Below are 17,562 nucleotides of genomic sequence, written 5' to 3'. Positions count from 1 at the left end.
TTTTCATGCAAAGTATGAAAACACACCTCATTGTCTCATAGACATTGATGGTAAGCTAGTCAAGCAATTGATCTTACTGGTAAAAGCGTGTAGTTAAGTGGAGTATTGGAAACTACGGCTGTCTCTTGTAACCTTCCCTGACTTGGTACGGCAATACACTGCATTGGCTGAAAGGATGTGCAATAGGTTGTTAAATTAACACTGTGGCTGGCCAATTTTATTCACTTCTCTATTGTAACTGCCCTTTGTCATTTCCAAAAAGGTTTCACCAGAGAGTGACCTCTTGAAAGACCATTTCAGCATCTAAATGTTTGATTCTGTGCACTGCTGCATTGGCTGTCCAACATTTTTCCATTAAGACATTCCTCAGTTTCATGCAAAACTAAGTTTTATGAGGTGGCCCCTTCTGACTGCTGCGGCACTTTCGTGCCTGCTAGGCTTTAGTCTGCCAAAGGCACAAACTCGCGATCAGAAATGTTTATCATTCCCAAAGTTCACTACAGTACTTAAAAGAAAAACAAGGCCCAGTCACTCTAAGACCAAAGGATGGGTGGAAAGTGCACCCCACCATATTCTTGGTGGTAACTTCAGGACAAAAGAATTCAAACTCTTGGCACTGAAGATCCCTCTTTCATAGTCCTTTGCGGTTTCTGAGTCAGACTCATCGTTATTCATAAGGACTTTGGACTAAATCTCTGACCCACCCTCTGAAACTTGGGAATATTACATGGGACAATGAAAAAAGAGGAGGAAAACACATCCCAAGGTGACTTTAATGATAATGTTGAGAAACATTTTTATAATATTTCCATTAGCCTTGTATCAGTGATATGTAATAGGGTAGTAAGTTTGAAGACTGCTTGGTGCAGTCACACATACACGACTGGTCTACTCAGCTTTCAAATGGCAAATCAAAAAAAAATACTGCAGCACAAAATCCTGATTCACTTAGCCCGAAAAAGAGTGCCAGAAGAATAACACCATTCACTGCCCTGAGCTTCCTTTCCCACAATCCTTTTGTTACATTGCTCACTCTCCGCCAACACCTCCTCCTCTCCACCCCCACCACGCACCACCCCCACCCCCCCACCCCCCCACCACCACCACCACCACCACCACCACCCCCCCCCCACCCCCTCCACCCCACCCCCGGCTGCCATTTATCATTTTTATTACAAAGTTGTAATTAAATAACAATTGATCATTCCAATTGTTCTCATTAAATAACTCCAAACATAGGTTATAATGTCAAATGCATGAGCATTTCATGTTCATGTTCATGAGCATTATTTTAAATGGAAAATAGCTTGAATGAAATGCTCATGTGTTACATGACAATTTGTCTCTGTTTCAATTATATAGCATATTGCTAATAAACATAGCTTTATAGTGTAAATACCATTACATCTATTTCACCATGAAACAACTTTATTTTGATGTCCCATTCTTAAGAAGACTGTTTATTGCAGCAAACATTTTTGTTACGTACAGTTCAATATCTGCAAGCAACTAGCAATCTAGAGGAACTCTTCTAGATATCTCTAGAAGATATCTCTTCTAGATATCAGAGCCTTATACACATATATAACATATGGCAAATACTGTTGAGAAGTTAAAAAAGGATATTCACTTCACAGATGTAAAGAAATATATCTGGGTACTTTGCTGTGGGAACAGTGACTTTTCACACTAAATTTTTCTGTCCACTACTTCACAGAAACCATAGAACCCTAGAATCATATGAAGTTTCTGTGAAATAGTGGACAAACAAATTCAGTGTGAACTCACTGTTCGCACAGCAAAGTGTCCAGATTTAACAAATACTAATGTCTTTTAAAATAAATAGATTAATGCTTCCATTAAAATAACGGACAGTGACATTTGACATTTAAGTATAGATAAGGGTCATGGGTGGAGGGGGGACTGGTAATGTTAAAATGGCGGCGTGGGCTCGTTGGGCCGAAGGGCCTGTTTCCCTGGTTGTTTCTGTTCTTTGATCTTCTTTGTTCTTTGTGGTAGTATTAGTTATATTCCTGTTCATGATAGTTTCTCTGAATTTTTAATAAAACCAAAATATATTTAATTAATAATAAATGAAGATGCATCCGTATCGACTTAAGTTGTAATGCACGGTCATGAGAAATATAGGACATAGAAATAATTTAAATTTAACATCAACTCATCAAAGAATTTTGGCGTTTGGAACACTTGCAACTAATCACAGAAGTGATGCTTATTTCACTATGATCTAGTATGCCACATTTTCATGGCATATCTGACCTTGATCATTCACTTATTAAGGATTATTTAGATCTGATTGCTGTGACTGGCTTTTGTTTCCAGTGACCAGAACTTGGGTTGAATGAGTTTGGCAAGCACATAAATGATACCTCGTAGCTTTAATTGCTCCGTCTTTGTGCCAGTGATAACTTTAGGAGATTTTCGTTGATTAAATATTTCACCAAGCACAAAATCACATTCTCTGAGGGAAGGGTTGAGGCAGGTGGCATGACTTGAGAATGAAGGTTGTGAGCAGCAACTGCACAGGCTGCACCACTATCTCTGCGAAACTCTGTTCTTTATTCTCCCTGTTTTGTATTCTTATTTACTCTGAAGCTCTATTATTGTTTGTATATGTTGCCTTTCCTTACCCATTGTTGTATGTTCCTCACAGCATGCGATTGCCATCCGGTGGGTGCAGCTGGCAAAACCTGTAACCAAACAACAGGTCAATGTCCCTGTAAAGATGGCGTGACTGGCATCACATGCAACAGATGCGCGAAAGGTTATCAGCAAAGCCGATCTCCCATTGCCCCTTGCATAAGTACGTGGACTAATCTTTTTGTCCCTCTAGTTTTGTAGCATGGTCTGAATTGAAACTTGTTTTAAACTCTGACAATGAGCTTGAGGTGGCCAGGTCCAAGTAAGCAGTCTTCATTTTCCTAAAGAATCCAAGTGAAAGCTTAGTCTCTCTTCAGAAGCAAAAATCATAGATGCAGCAAAGTTTCTAGAGGCCAACAGCCAAATGCTTCTTAGATACTTTATGACCGCATATTATCAGGACTAGAGTTCAGACAGCCACTAAACATTCAACAGTAATTCCCATGTAGCACGAAATTCTTGCTACATTGCCCTGACTCAGCACTTTTCCCCTCACCTCAAAAATATGCATCATGACCACAGTTTTATTTGGACTGTCGGCTCCCTCAGATCTGAATTAACCACAAATGTCTGGAAAATGTTCTGTGAGAACAGAATGCAGGCTACAACACCCAAGTCGTCTGAAAGTAAAGGACAACCTGACTCTTCACCCCCTTCGCACTCAATGCCTTGGGAGCACTGACAAGAAGGCAGAACAATCCCAGTTATGCCACAATCACCTTCAGAGCCATTGTGTGATCTGTTAGCAGGGAGGATAGAACACCTAACGTCAAATGGTGTTCCATCAAGCAAATCAGCCATGAATTGAGGAAACTCCCCTGTCTGACCCCACCAAGATTGTTCAGTTGGTGAATACACTTCCTGGAGTGTAAGACTAAACCATACAAAATGGAAAACTCAGCGGGTGGGCTTTGGTGGGAGTAGGTTCAACGCTGTTAGTCACAACATCCCAGTGGTGTCCCCATTAGCCCCTCGAAGAAAGGTGCACTTGTGAACATTGAGAAAGGATGGATTTAGAGTCAACTTTGTGACACTAAATGAACAACCAGCTGAAAGCCACTGTTTGGGCTCAAAAAACAAAAATTGGCCCATTTGACTGCTCGGCCACTTCTGCCATACAATAAATAAACCCAATATAAGTCACTATCTTCAAAGACCTGATGGACAAACAAAAAAACGGATAGAGATAAAGTTCCCCCAGATGAAGCAAGCTAGCTTGAGTGAATGGGCGTTCAGTCTTACAACCATGAAATTCTAGTTGGAACCTAAAATGCTTAAAAGCCTGAGCTACCAGGCTGCCTCCAGCACAAGTCCCTTTATAACCTTTGACATATTTATTTCCCTATCCCTGTGTTGGATTGCTACAAATTTTCTAGAGCTGGAACCATTTTGACCCTTTGTCCCTCAACAAATTGATAACGTTTCACATTTTTAATAAATTTTTGCTCATCTGAATCGATTTAGATCCCAGATCCAGCGAGACATTCATTCCAACCACGTCAACTTTACTCAGCTTCAGAATAGGATTGGATATAAATCAATTGAAATGCACTTCTGCCCAAGATGCGTACAGTTAAAATAATTATGATTGATTGAAATTAGCTTAAAAGCACAAGTGCATGCAGGGTCAGACAGTGGCAACCATAACGTGACACTTGTTTCTGTAAGACTTGATTCTTTCCTCTCATCTTTCAAACAGCCTTGCTTTTTTTTTGGTGAATGACATTATCTGACTGACTTATAATTCTGTGTTTGTCTTGATATGCCTCTGACAAAATCAGAATTTGATCTTTAACTTTCAGAATTTCACCTGACCCTGTCTCTGGTACTTCATGGTGTCTGCTTGCCTTCAGATCTAGAAAAGCTCTGCTGGAACAAAATAGATCTTGGAGTTTAATCTCTACTTTTGAGATGAAAGTGTTCCTTCGTGCATGGCCAAGCTCAGTGCTGACTTTCTGTCAGAAAGGTGTAGGATTGAAAGAATCAAGTCTTGCTGGAGACAATATCCCAATTTGTTGTTGCCCAACAGAAACTCCTGAGAATGAAGGAGGCGTAATACAACGATTATTGTCAATAAACATTTCAGGTTAACCATGCACGTGTGATCTTTGAAGTTATGAAAAGGTACATCGACGAAACAAGTTACTTTTAAAGGCATTGAAATGTTTTCTACACTTGTGAATGGTAGGTTAATGTTTCATTGTTGTTGCTTTTCCATAGAGATTCCGGTGGTCCCACCTACCACTGCTGCCAGCAGCACAGAAGAATCTGCCGGTAAGATAAGTGTTATCTTTCTCACGGGTAGCCTTCCCAGCCGGACAAATTCCCTTGGTTTTGATACCTCCTCTTTTTAAACTGAAAGCTAAGGTAGCTACATGGCTATTCCTTTGCCAGCTAACCACTGGCAAGTTAAGGTTGGATGCTCTTGCTATGCTTGACGACAGTCTGATACATCTGGCTGAAGAAAAAGTAACGTAGAGCAAGTATCTGTTTGATACAGGGCAAGGACACTTGAAATAACAATGCATTCTCTCCATTATGTCCAGATTAACTTTAATAAACCTTCTAAAGTAGGGCACAGTTTTAGAACCAAGGAAGTCTAAATATAGCAGCCAATGTGCAGGGATAGATTTCCACCATTACCATCTGTGCTTAGCAGGTTTAAGTCTGGAGAACATATTGCATAAATTTAGCTAATAAAAAACAGGAAGTGTTGGAAAGTATTCAGCATTTCTGGACAGAGAAACAGAGGCCAGAATTTTCTGGTCACTCATGTTGTAGGATCTTCCGGTCCCTCCGGCAGCGCGTCCCAGCAGTGAACGGTGCATTCAAGGGGAAACCCAGCTGAAAATTCTCGGATGAGAAGGTCCCACTGCCTACCAATGGTGGGCTGCATTCGCTACTGCAAAACTGATGGTGGGTTGAGGGAAAAACCTGCCCAGAGTCCATGGCCGCAATTCTCTTAAAAGTGCTGAATTGGTGGGAAAACTGTTCTAAATCTTGACTGTTTTGTCAGTTCAGCTTCTCACCTAAATCTCTGTACTCTGTGCACTGTAAAAGTCCCAGTCATGAATCTCATTAAAGGCCCCAGGGGAGCGGGGCCCATTCACGCCAAAGTTTGTCAGTTCTGGAAGTCCACGCATGCATAGTGGTCCCGATCTGTCAGTCTCCCCTTTTTGCTGGCCAGCTCGATTGCTGGCCAGCCTGTGACCTCCACAGTACTGCCCCTCCAGCTCCCCCCCCCCCCCCCCCCCCCCCCCGACACAGCCCGATCGCAGACCCCATGAGGGTTCCCAGGCCAGCACTGACCCCACCCCCCGTGGGTCCCGGACCGCCCCTTCCAAGCATTGGCAATCTCCCCAGCCCCTCACCCCGGCAGAATGCCCTCTCGCCGCTAATCCCCTAGGTCAGAACCCCCTTGGGAAGCAGGCCCTTCCCCCCCCCCCAACCCAGGCAGACCACCCCCGCAGCCTGTCCTGGCAACAGGGCCCTTCAACTCTACCAATCACTCCTCGGCCCCACCCACAATAGCCCCACTGCCTTGGCACTGCCCAATGCCTGATAGACAGTGCCAAGGTGTCTCCTAGGAATGGGCACTTTGTCCTTTGGGCAGTGCCAGGGGATACAGGCTAGTACTGCCAGGATGCCCATGCCCAGGGGGCATCACCCCCATCACCCAATCCCCTGGGGATTAGGGTTAGGGTTAGGGGGCCCTGATTGCACCCCCTCCCCTTTCATTCTGGTGGGGTCTCTGGCTAGTTCCCCAAAAGTGGGAAAATAGTGTAAATCCTGCCAGAATGAAGTACTACTGGCAGGATGAGAGATTCGATCAGGACCTGAAAGTTCCCGATGATGATCTGCCAAACATTTTTAAAATACATTTTAAATAGATTTAAATTACTGACCTGCCATCCCACCGATTTCCAACGTGGTCTGACCAGTGACTGTTCGCTAGCTCTGGGAGATGCGCATGCATTCCCGGCACATGTCCAAAACCTGGTACAAGGCCAGCGACGTGCATTTCCCACCTCAACCTGCCAGAAAAGTTGCGGATCGCAATGGGAGAATCGCAGCCTATGTTTCAAATTGAACTGTGTTTTTCACAAGATGAGATGGCAGCACAGTGGTAAGCACTACTGTATCAAAGCACCAGGGACCAAGGTTCAGTTCTGGCCTCAGGTCACCGTGTGGAGTTTGCACATTCTCCCCGTGTCTGCATGGGTTTCCTCCGGATGCTCTGATTTCCTCCCACAGTCCAAAGATGTATGGTTTAGATGGAATAATCATGGTAAATACGTGGGGTTACGGGGACAGGGCCAGAGAGTGGGCCTAGGTAAGATGCTCCTCAAGAGTCAGTGCAGACGTGACGGGCTGAATGGCCTCCTTCTGCAGTGTAGAGATTTTATGATTTCCAACACCTTCTGTTTTGATATCAAATTTCCAGCATCTGCAATATTTTGCTTTTATATCATAGCACAAATCTAACTTGTAACCCTTTGACTATGGGAGACTGAAAGATGATCTGATCGAGATCTGTAAAAATGATCTGATGGTGTACATTCAGAGAAATTATCGCCTTTGGTGGAGGAATCAAGGACAAGGGGCACAATTTAGAAGTAATGCTGGGTCATTCGGAAGAAAACTCAAGAAGTATCTCTTCACACAAAGGTTAGTCAAAATCCAGAACACTCTTCCCCCGAAAGGCTGCTTAAAATTGGAGCTTGCAACAGTGAAAACGATAGATTTGTGTGAGATACATCAGTGAATAAATAGGGAGCGATGATGGATTAATGGAGTTGAGACACTGATCAGCTATGATTTAATTCAATGGCAGTGCAGATTTGGGGAGCTGAATGCTGCAGTATTGAACACCATGGGGCAAAATGCAAAGGACAGTTGTGCTCGGGTTAACAAACCCTACTTACAGAGCCTGCCTTTCCTTAACTGGAATGGAATAAAGGTTACAGTCTCCTGACGCAACTTCCCTTCTTGAACTGAAATCCAGGCATAAGGCAAAACTCTCCCTCATTATTTAGAAACATCCTTAACTCTAGGTGTGAAAGAAGTATTGTAATGTAAATAGGTTATGACATAATTCACCCTCCAGCTGGACAGTACAAACTATTAACGTGGGAGACGTCAGCATTTCTTGTTTCTGGGAATAAGATAAAGCACTATCTTCTTCAGAGATTTCATGTTCCACTAGAGTACTCCTTAAATCTTGGGCATTGAATGTCCTTGCAAAGCGCAACAAGTTTATTCTCCTTGGAACGTTTGTGATATTTGCAAAATAATCATGTATGGTCAGGACCCTAGTTTTACAAGCCTGTGGTTACAGAGCTCAGTTGTAGCTGAAGCTGCAAGTCCAATCTATTTGATGATACACCACATGCCTTTTTCTCTTGTTTACATATACTGGGCAAGGATTTCTTGTATATTGAGCAAAGATTTCTATTATGAGTCAAGATTTGACTCATAATTGACTCCCTGTGAGGAATGCCAAATAAAGAAAAATAGCCACCAATATCTTAACCAATGGACAGTGATTTCCTAGTTATGCAAAATAAAGTGTAAGCATTGAAAGCCAGCTAGTGGATAGCACGCAGTGCAAAGAGGCAGAAGGGGGAAATGGTGATGGGGGGAAATGCTGGAAGGCAATGCAAGTCAATCAAACAGAGAATCTCCTGAGTAAGACACTTTCTCCAATATTGTGTCCCTTAAAGATCACAAGCTCTGTCTCTCACTCTGGCTCCTTCTCCCTCATTTGTGGCATTTTTTCCACTCTCATTGCATGCACCAGCAATGTCTCCTTCACTGACACATGTGTGCTGCCCAATTGATGTGCTTTTATTGTTGGGAGGAGGAGTTGTCTTCAAACGTAACTGGATGGAAATAAACTGTATTAACCAAATCAGTCATCCTACCTTAGTGCCATTATGTGCGTTTTGCCACTCTTCAGACTTATTCAGTTCACCTGACAGAGCACCAGAACTTAGAAGTTGCTCTGTACAATATTGGAACATATTCATATGAAATCACATTGTTCATTATCTCAAAGAGGCCTTAGCCCATTTGTTAACATAACAAAGGAATTCATGCTAACATATTAAGGGTTCATGTATTTATTCCTCATCATTTCTGATTGTATTATATCATAGCACAAATCTAACTTGTAATCCTTTGACTATGGGAGATTGATTGTGTTAACATGAATAAGTGAATTTATTAATTAACCTCCATTGCAGGAGACTGGTAGAATATATAAAGCTCATGGAATATTTATAATAATCACATCATGCTAAACTATCCCGCAGTTCTACTTACTAGAAGTTAGGCAGGGGTTAATCTGGACGAAGGTTCAATTTCCTAGCTTTAACTCAAGCACAGACTGCTATAAATGGAAATTACCTCTTACACTATATAAAACACTGCTGTATTTATTATGTAATTACTAGATGAATTCATACATTATGAAACAGCCAATCTCAGAAGAAACACTGAGTGATTCTCACGGTCCCTTCTCATAATATCCAGAGGCTAATACAAGTCTCAGCAGACTGTGCAACCAGATACTGAACACTGGAAACAGACTTTGACTACTCAAAGACCCATTTAGAAGAAAGTTGTATTATTAACATTTGCGGGGATAATCGTAGTTCTTCCCTCCCCCCTCCCCCACCTCCCCTCCCCACCCCCATCTCTATCCTTCTCTATACATTACCATTTGCTCTCAATGTGATTTTTGTTCCCAGTGAGTTATGGGATCACTATGAGATGGGGCGGGATAGTCAGTTTATATCCAATGAGGGCATTTGATGCCTGGGGGGAGGTCAACAAACTGCATTGCGACATTGGTCAGGGATCAAAATAGAAAGAATCAACAGTGGGAGTGAGAGGAAGGAGCAGAATTCTCTGGAATTATGATGCAAAAATGCTGCAACAATGAAGGGATAGCTGAGTATTAATTCTGTATCAAATCAATCAACCCCAACAATCAAGCCCAAGTCTCTACTTTGTAAAGATAGTTCACTTAGGGGCGCTAAGGCAGCACAGTGGTTAGCACTGCTGCTTCACAGTGCCAGGAACCTGGGTTTGATTCCCAGCTTGGGTCACTGTCTGTGCAGAGTCTACCTGTTCTCCCCATGTTTCCTCCAGGTGCCCCTGATTTCCTTCCACAGTCCAGAAGCCGTGTCGGTTAGGTGCATTGGCCATGCTAAATTCTCCCTTAGTGTACCCGAACACAAGCCAGCCAGAGTGTGGCAACTGGGGGATTTTCACAATAACTTCATTACAGTGTGAATGTAAGCCTACTTGTGACACCAATAAATAAACTTTAAAAAAACAAAAACTTGGGCAAATGGATGTGACTCAACAATATTGGCGTCAGTGTAAGTCAGATTGCTGATGTGACATGGTTGTTGCAGACGCATTCCGGATCTTGCACAGTTCTCCGCATTAGGATTCATATGAGAATCGGATAGTGCATGTTACATAGAAGGACAGGATGTGCCACAGCATTACTCATCTGAGTTGATCCGAGGCAGGGCTGCCCATTCCCGGAGACCAGCCACATAGCCTTCCGAAACTATCCGCCAGAGAATGGCTGTCTTTTGGTACTGGGACAGGGAAGAAAGAATGAAAATTAAATAGTAATACAGGGAAAATTAAATGGAAACTTTCTTGTGTGGATATGCAGTAAATTAAGAACAGAAAACCAGGAATGATACAGGAAAGCCTGCGGAAAGAAACATAGATGGATAACAGAAAAAGCAACATCCTAACATCTGGGAATATGACATCAGTCTCCAGGGCTAACCAACCTGAAAAATACTGCTAACATTTTCAGAAAATGTTCTTTGTACATTCTTCAGATTTTAGGTGTGAGGGTGACTATGTTCGAACACTGAGCCAATTACATTGTGAATCCACTTAACTGAGGGCCCCATTATTTTCCAAGCTGTGCAATTTACTCCAAAGAGGACCACATGCTGTGCCATGCTCTGCTCAAACACTAGGCTTTCCAGAGGAAGGGTTTTCAAATTAGCTGCCATGGGATCTGGCTTTCATCTGGGATTTAACTAACCCAACACAATTCCAGACATTTGCTCCCAGTAACAACTCTCACATTACCCAGTGACTGGCCAAACTTAAATGTGGGTGTTCAGAAGAACGAGAGACAGTGTCTATTACATTCAGCCTGTAGACTTGAAAATCCAGAATTGTTTTAAAATATTAGGAATGACTTTGGTTGTACTCTTCATTGCCAGATATCAACTGTTTTCATTCAACATTTTCACATCAATGAGTTTTCGAATGTAAAATTGAAATCACTTTCATTTCACAGTAAATGTTATTGATACATTACTCCTCATGCAATAGAAAAACTGAGTGCTTTACAAAGTCGACATCAAGAGAGAAGAGGGTGTAGGAGAAAGAGAAGATAGGGTGTCAGAGAATTTTGAAGAGACTGGGGCATCTGCTGGTGTTGGCACTACAGGAGTCTAAAGACCCCAAAATGACCGTATCTGAGGCAGCCTACATGGAGAGCCATGTTTGGAAGTGTTATCACGAGCAAGCTGTGTGTATACTGGAAGCATGTAGAGTCATAGACATCACTCAACATCAAATGATGAATTTTCGTGTTGTGGTCCTGTTAAAGCCTTCACTTAAAAACTCTCAGCTGTGCATGTGCTCAGTTGTCCATGGGAACACCAACACTCCTGTTTAAATAGCACTAGTGCAATTTAAACAGATTAGCATGGGGCTCTCAGTTGAGATGGCCTTTGACATTTTTCTTGCACCGCAGAGTGGAAGTCTGTGTTCAGTGTTGCTGAAGGAGTTTAGAGACATTGTTGCACTCAGAAAGCTGAAGAGAACAATTGGCTGCTCATACATGGCCCTGCCAATACACATCTCAACAGGGTAAGGTACTGTACCAGAACAGTAAGGGATCTCACTTCCTTAACAGGCAGTTTATACATATACATGCACCGAATACCCACTATCCTAACAGGAGCCACAATTCTTTTATCCTGTGCCAATCCCACATTTGAGCCACTATGACCAACCAGAATCTGGCTTTCTGATGACAAGGGCTATACTCTATACTTAGCTCATAAATCTCATCCGCCTCCGAACACAAATGGGAAGTGCACATCTGTTACCAGGAATGTGTGGAGCAAACCATCAGCATTCTAAACCTATGGTTCCACTGCCAGATTGATCGCTAGAACATGTCGCCAAATTTCTGATGGTTGCCTACCTGCTGCACAACTTGATTCTCATGAGGATGCAGCCGTCAGTTTTTGACAAAGATTTTGACAGAAGGAAGGAAAATCCCACCCAGGCTCTACCCCTACATCCCCCCACATTTACCCACTACAATCTCTAATCTACGCATCTAAGGGCAATTTTTAGCATGGCCAATCAACCTAACCCACACATCTTTGGACTGTGGGAGGAAACCGGAGCACCCAGAGGTAACCCACACAGACATGAGGAGAATATGCAAACTCCACACAGACAGTGACCCAAGCCGGGAATCAAACCCGAGCCCCTGGAGCTGTGAAGCAGCAGTACTAACCACTGTGCTACTGTGCCGATAATTTCTCTTTATCTAATGAATGCAGGCCCCTCATGATTTTGAATCTCTTTCAAATCTCCTCTCGGCCTTCTTTTCTCAAAGAAAAATAGTTCTAATTATCTATCCAATCTATTTTCTTCTCTGAAGTTTCTCACCTTTGTAACCATTCTTGTGCCTCTTTTTTGTACTGTTTCCAAAGCCTTCACATTGTTCCTTAAGTGCGATGCCCAGAACTGAACACAATACTCCAGCTGAGGCCAAATTAGTGTCCTTCATCATTTCAACATAGCCTCTTTACTCTTGTACTCTGTGCCTCTATTAATTTATATACCGTACACTTTATTAACTACTTTCTCAACCTATCCTGTCACCTTCAGTGACTTATATACCCAAGCCCTTTTGTTCCTGCACCCCCTTTTAGTTGTGCCCTTTATTTTGTATTACATTTCTATGTTCTTCCTATCAGAAATAAATCATTTCACATTTCTTTGCATTGAACTTCTTCTACCACCTCTCCGCAAGTGGCAACGCAGGTGGAGAAGGTAGCCAAGAAGGCATACAGCATGCTTGCCTTCAATGGCCGGGGCATTGAGTTTAAAAATTGGCAAGTAATGTTGCAGCTTTATAGAACATTTGTTAGGCCGCACTTGGAATATAATGTTCAATTCTGGTCATCACACTACCAGAAGGAGATGGAGGCTTTGGAGAAGGTACAGAAAAGATTTACCAGGATATTGCCTAGTATGGAGAGCATGAGCTAAGAGGAGAGATTGGAGAGACTTGGTTTGTTCTCATTGGAACGATGGAGGTTGAGGGGTGACCTGATAGAAGTCTACAAGATTATGAGGGGCATGGACAGAGAGTTTCATCAGAAGCTTTTTCCCAGGGTGGAAGAGTCAATTACTCGGAGGCACGAGGGGCAAGGTTTAAAGGAGATGTGCGAGGCAGATTTTTTACACAGAGGGTGGTGGATGCCTGGAACTCATTGCCGGGGAAGTAGTAGAAGTGGAAACGGTAGTAACTTTCAAGGGGCATCTTGACAAATACGTGAACAGGATGGGAATAGGGGGATATGGTCCCCAGAAAGGTAGGGGGTTTTAGTTGAGTCAGGCCGCATGGTCAGTGCAGGCTTGGAGGGCTGAAGGGACTGTTCCTGTGCTGTAATTTTCTTTGTTCTTTGAAACCCACGTAGGCACGGGCAGAATGTGCAGACTCCGCAGATGGTGACCCAAGCCAGGAATCGAACCCAGGTCCCTGGCACTGTGAGGCAGCAGTATTAACCACTGTGACACCGTGGTTGCCTAGCAACTGTTTTCTCTTTTTCTCCTGATGACACTGACTCCCTGGGATCATGCACTCTGGGTGGCTGTTGCAATCCAGTACTCAAACAGTTAGTTACACTTTTTTGTCATTTCTAGTAGAGGGTAATGGGGATAGAAACCTGAAGAATTGGTTCTGGAAACTGAGCCCTCCCCAGGTGCTATAACATTGACATTGTCCCCTTTGCTTTTTTACTTATTTGGCATTCATCGTTATAAAAATGCAATCCTATATTTTTAATACCTTTACTCAACATTCTTGCGATCCCAAATGGTATCCCCATCGGAATTGCAAATATTTTTTACCAATGTTCCTACCTCCCAGAAATATACACAATATCAAAATTTACTGACCAGTAACTCGGACCAGATCTGTGATTTTCGGATCACTCAAGACAAGTTAGGGAATTGGGTCTGCCTTTTTGCAGATGATGTGGACAAATGCAGTATCATTGAAAGTGCAGAAGCAGTAAAAAATAGTGGTTTAGATTATGTTGCTTGAACCATCAAGTACAAAGTAGTACACTTGGGTGAATAAGACCCTTGTTGCTCTGCACTGCATCCAGTTTTGGTTCTCTGACATCGTGAAGGACATTGAGTCTCCAGAAAAGGTGCAGAGGAGGGTGAACTAATGATATCCAACCCTTGAACTCTAATTATAAGGACAGGCTTCAAGAGCTAGCGGTACTTACTGTGGAGAAATATAGACTAAAGGTGGGAGTGTTGCACTTAATGAAACAATGAAGGGGTTCGCTGGAGAGTTTGCATAAAAAAACATTTGCCAGAGCTAGGATAGGTGCCAGAAAATATATATTTTTCCAGAAAGTCATCCCCCTCTGGAACAGTTTACCAAAATATGTGCTGGGCAAGGAGTTGTTACAGCGCTTTGAAGAGGAGATTAACTTCCTAAGAGAAGAGCACATTTCAGTTGGATTTAGTTAGCTGTCATCATGACCTTTCGTTCGCCTGGCACCCTGTGTTAGGAAGCAGAAGGTAGAATTTCCCAGTTTTTTCTGAATTGGCAACAAGATTTTTTTCAGCATTTTTTTTTGTCTCTCCCAAGTGGCGTAATTAGAGGCTGACAGGCATGTGAGTTTGCGCCATTGCCAGGTGGAGTTGACTTAATGACTGGGATCATATATTTGGGGTTTCTTTAGTAGGTTTGTCATTCAGATTGGGATGTGATCCTTGCATTAGCTTGACTTTGAAACCAGATTATTAACAGGGATACATTGCTCTTGCAAGTGGGCGAGCACATATAGTCTGCTTTCCATTTTTATCAACAGTGAGTGAATTGGCTTCGGATCAGCTACTCGATTAAGTATGACACAACCTAATCAAGCTTCTCCATGTTGGAGCCAGATCCAAACCATTAAAATTGCTTATAGTCAATAAAACAGATGAAAAACTTGTCTCCACTCCACATTTTTATGGATTCAGATGCAGATGTCTTGTAATGGAAGGTTTTGGTATTTTGTGTTTCTTTTATTTGTCTCTTCTTTACTTTCAAAATCATTGTCATATGTTCAAGAGAAAACAAAGAACTTGCATTTCTATAGCATCTTTCACACACCATAACCAGGCAAATGAAAGGAAAGTTACTTCCACATTAACTAATTAACATCACTGGGGTTTCTCTTTTCAACTTCATTTACTGTACACTGCCTGGGTGGTAGATGGACAGTCCTAAGGTACTGCCACTTACTTCTCCCTGCCACGACAGATCGAATCTACTGATAACCTCCAAAAATGGCTCCACTTAGCTGGAGTATTCCAGCATTAACATTTATCAGCAAGGCCCATTTCGACAACTCCTTGTTCCTTAAATATCAAAGCTCTTTCACTCCTGTTCCCTTCCTTTTGAACAGAAAACTAACTTTTTCAAGCCTTCTGCTTAATTAATCGAAACATAGAATTCCTACAGTGCAGAAGGAGGCCATTCGGCCCATCGAGCAGAAATTGGCCAAAATTTCCACCCTTGACCTCACCCACATCATAGTTGTGTTACACACCTTGAACTTTACAGGATGGTTCTGTTTTAAAATGCCTCCTTTAATTTAGGGTGAAATAGAATGTTCTAGATTAGGGGTTGGTGGCATACTAATTCTGCCCAGAGACAGGCCCATGTGATCTGCTAGGTATGGGGAAATAAACCCAATCCGAGACCTATTGATAATCAAGTGACTGTTTTCACGCCCGGGCCCTATCCCCACAGCCTCAAGTGTATACCCTACTAATCCCCCTATAATAAGAGGCAATTTTTCATGGCTAATCCACCTAAACTGCACATCTTTGGATGGTGGGAGGAAATCGAAGCACCTGGAGACACAGGGAGAATGTGTAAATTCCACACAGTCACCTGAGGCTGGAATTAAACCTAGGTCCCTGAAGCTGTGAGGCAACAGTTCTAATCATTGCGCCGCTCCTCTTAACATAAGAGCTGTTCACCTTGCTCTTGATGGAAGTAGCTGTTTCTTCTCCCAAAGCAGCAGTGCCTTTTGTCTATCTCTCTTCATCTACCCAAATAGACGCCAAAGTGTGGCTGCTAGGGGATTTTCACAGTAACTTCATTGCAGTGTTGATGTAAGCCTGCTTGTGACACTAACACAAAGTTGCGTTCACAAAACAGCTGTGCCCCTCTTTGTCAAGGTGTGAAAACAGTCCCTTGATTTTTAATAGGTCCCAATTTGGGTTTATTTCCCCATACCTACCAGATCACATGGGCCTGTCTCTGGGCAGAGTTAGAATGCCACCACCCCACCCAGTCCGGAGCATTCAATTCCACCTTAAATTGAAGGAGGCATTTTAAAACAGAACCGTCTTGTAAAGTTCAATGTGTGTAACACAAGCATGATGTGATTCGTGTGGGTGAGGTCAAGGGTGGAATTTCTGACCCACTCCTGCTGCCAGCAAGGCCCTGGAGACCTAAAGGATTGGGGCCAACAACTTTAGTGATGCTCAGTTCACCAGTGGATTGCAAAAGGTCCACGTCAGTGAACAAAACTCTGCAATTATCATGTCTTCCTTCAGGCAAGTAAGTGCCTGCTAGAAAGTTTCGGCTGAGATTAAGGGTAGCTTCTATGGAGAATAGCAGGAGAAAAGAAACATATGCTTGCTCTGCACGTTTTGATTTTATCCCCATCTGTACACAAATTGCCAGAGATTGATCAGCAAGCTCTTCCTTAGCCCCATTATTACTCTGTAACCACTCTGCAGGAGTTTTAGATTCAAGTAAGTTGATTGACATGATTATTTCTCAGCTGCAGGGAAATAGCTTGTATTCACCTGATACCTTCTAGGAAGTTCTAGTTGATTTTCTTTTACGGCCAATCACGAGAAGTAAATCAACTGTTGTTCAGCTGTTATAAATATGTTTATAACCAAGGAATCTGATCACAAAAATCCAGTAAAAGAAAAGGAACATAAGGTTTAAAGTTTGTTTATTCGTGCGACAAGTAGGCTTACATCAATATTGCAATGAAGTTACTGCGAAAACCCCCAGTTGCCACACTCTGGCGCCTGATCAGGTACACAGAGAGAGAATTTAGCATGGCCGATGCACCCAACCAGCACATCTTTCGGACTGTAGGAGGAAACCCACGCAGACACAGGGGAAACGTGCAGACTCTGCACAGATAGTGAGCATTACTAATATTTTCTGCTTAATACATTGTATTTCTCATCTAGGGACACCTTTTTATGTAAAAAATTTAGTTCTGATGGTTAATGCAAGTGTTTTAACTCAGTACAGGGTCCCATGGCAAATGCTGTGAATGTCTATACTTACCCAATTTGCTGTCCTGGAACTGTAAATTTTCGAAGACTGTGAGGTGAAAAATGCTAACATCTTAGTGATGGCGGTGTTACCAAATCGCTGGCCTTAGGGGTGGCGCAAAATGCCCACAAACTACAATCTATATTCAGTTGTAAGAAAAGGATTTGTTGAAATTTACTTGGTTGACAAGCTACAGCCTTTGTGCATCAGGTGCCTCCAAAAAC

The 17,562-nt window shown here is 42.6% G+C and overlaps 1 protein-coding gene across 3 annotated transcripts in view; it reads left to right on the top strand.

The window, feature by feature from the left end:
* The window catches only part of ntn1a (netrin 1a), a 163,706-nt gene that overhangs the window by 110,384 nt on the left and 35,760 nt on the right, over nucleotides 1-17,562 (top strand). For 2 of the 3 annotated variants that reach the window (XM_080208890.1, XM_080208892.1), the window contains exons 3-4: nucleotides 2,675-2,824; nucleotides 4,882-4,935. In XM_080208890.1, coding sequence (XP_080065016.1) covers nucleotides 2,675-2,824; nucleotides 4,882-4,935 — 204 coding nt within the window. The remainder of the gene's footprint in view (nucleotides 1-2,674; nucleotides 2,825-4,881; nucleotides 4,936-17,562) is intronic. The other variant, XM_080208891.1, reaches the window with a different exon arrangement.

Source organism: Carcharhinus amblyrhynchos, chromosome 21, assembly GCF_965287045.1.
Source record: "Carcharhinus amblyrhynchos chromosome 21, sCarAmb.v2.hapA, whole genome shotgun sequence".
In the NCBI taxonomy this organism is placed as follows: Eukaryota; Metazoa; Chordata; class Chondrichthyes; order Carcharhiniformes; family Carcharhinidae; genus Carcharhinus; species Carcharhinus amblyrhynchos.
This window is presented reverse-complemented; position numbering and strand designations above follow the sequence as displayed.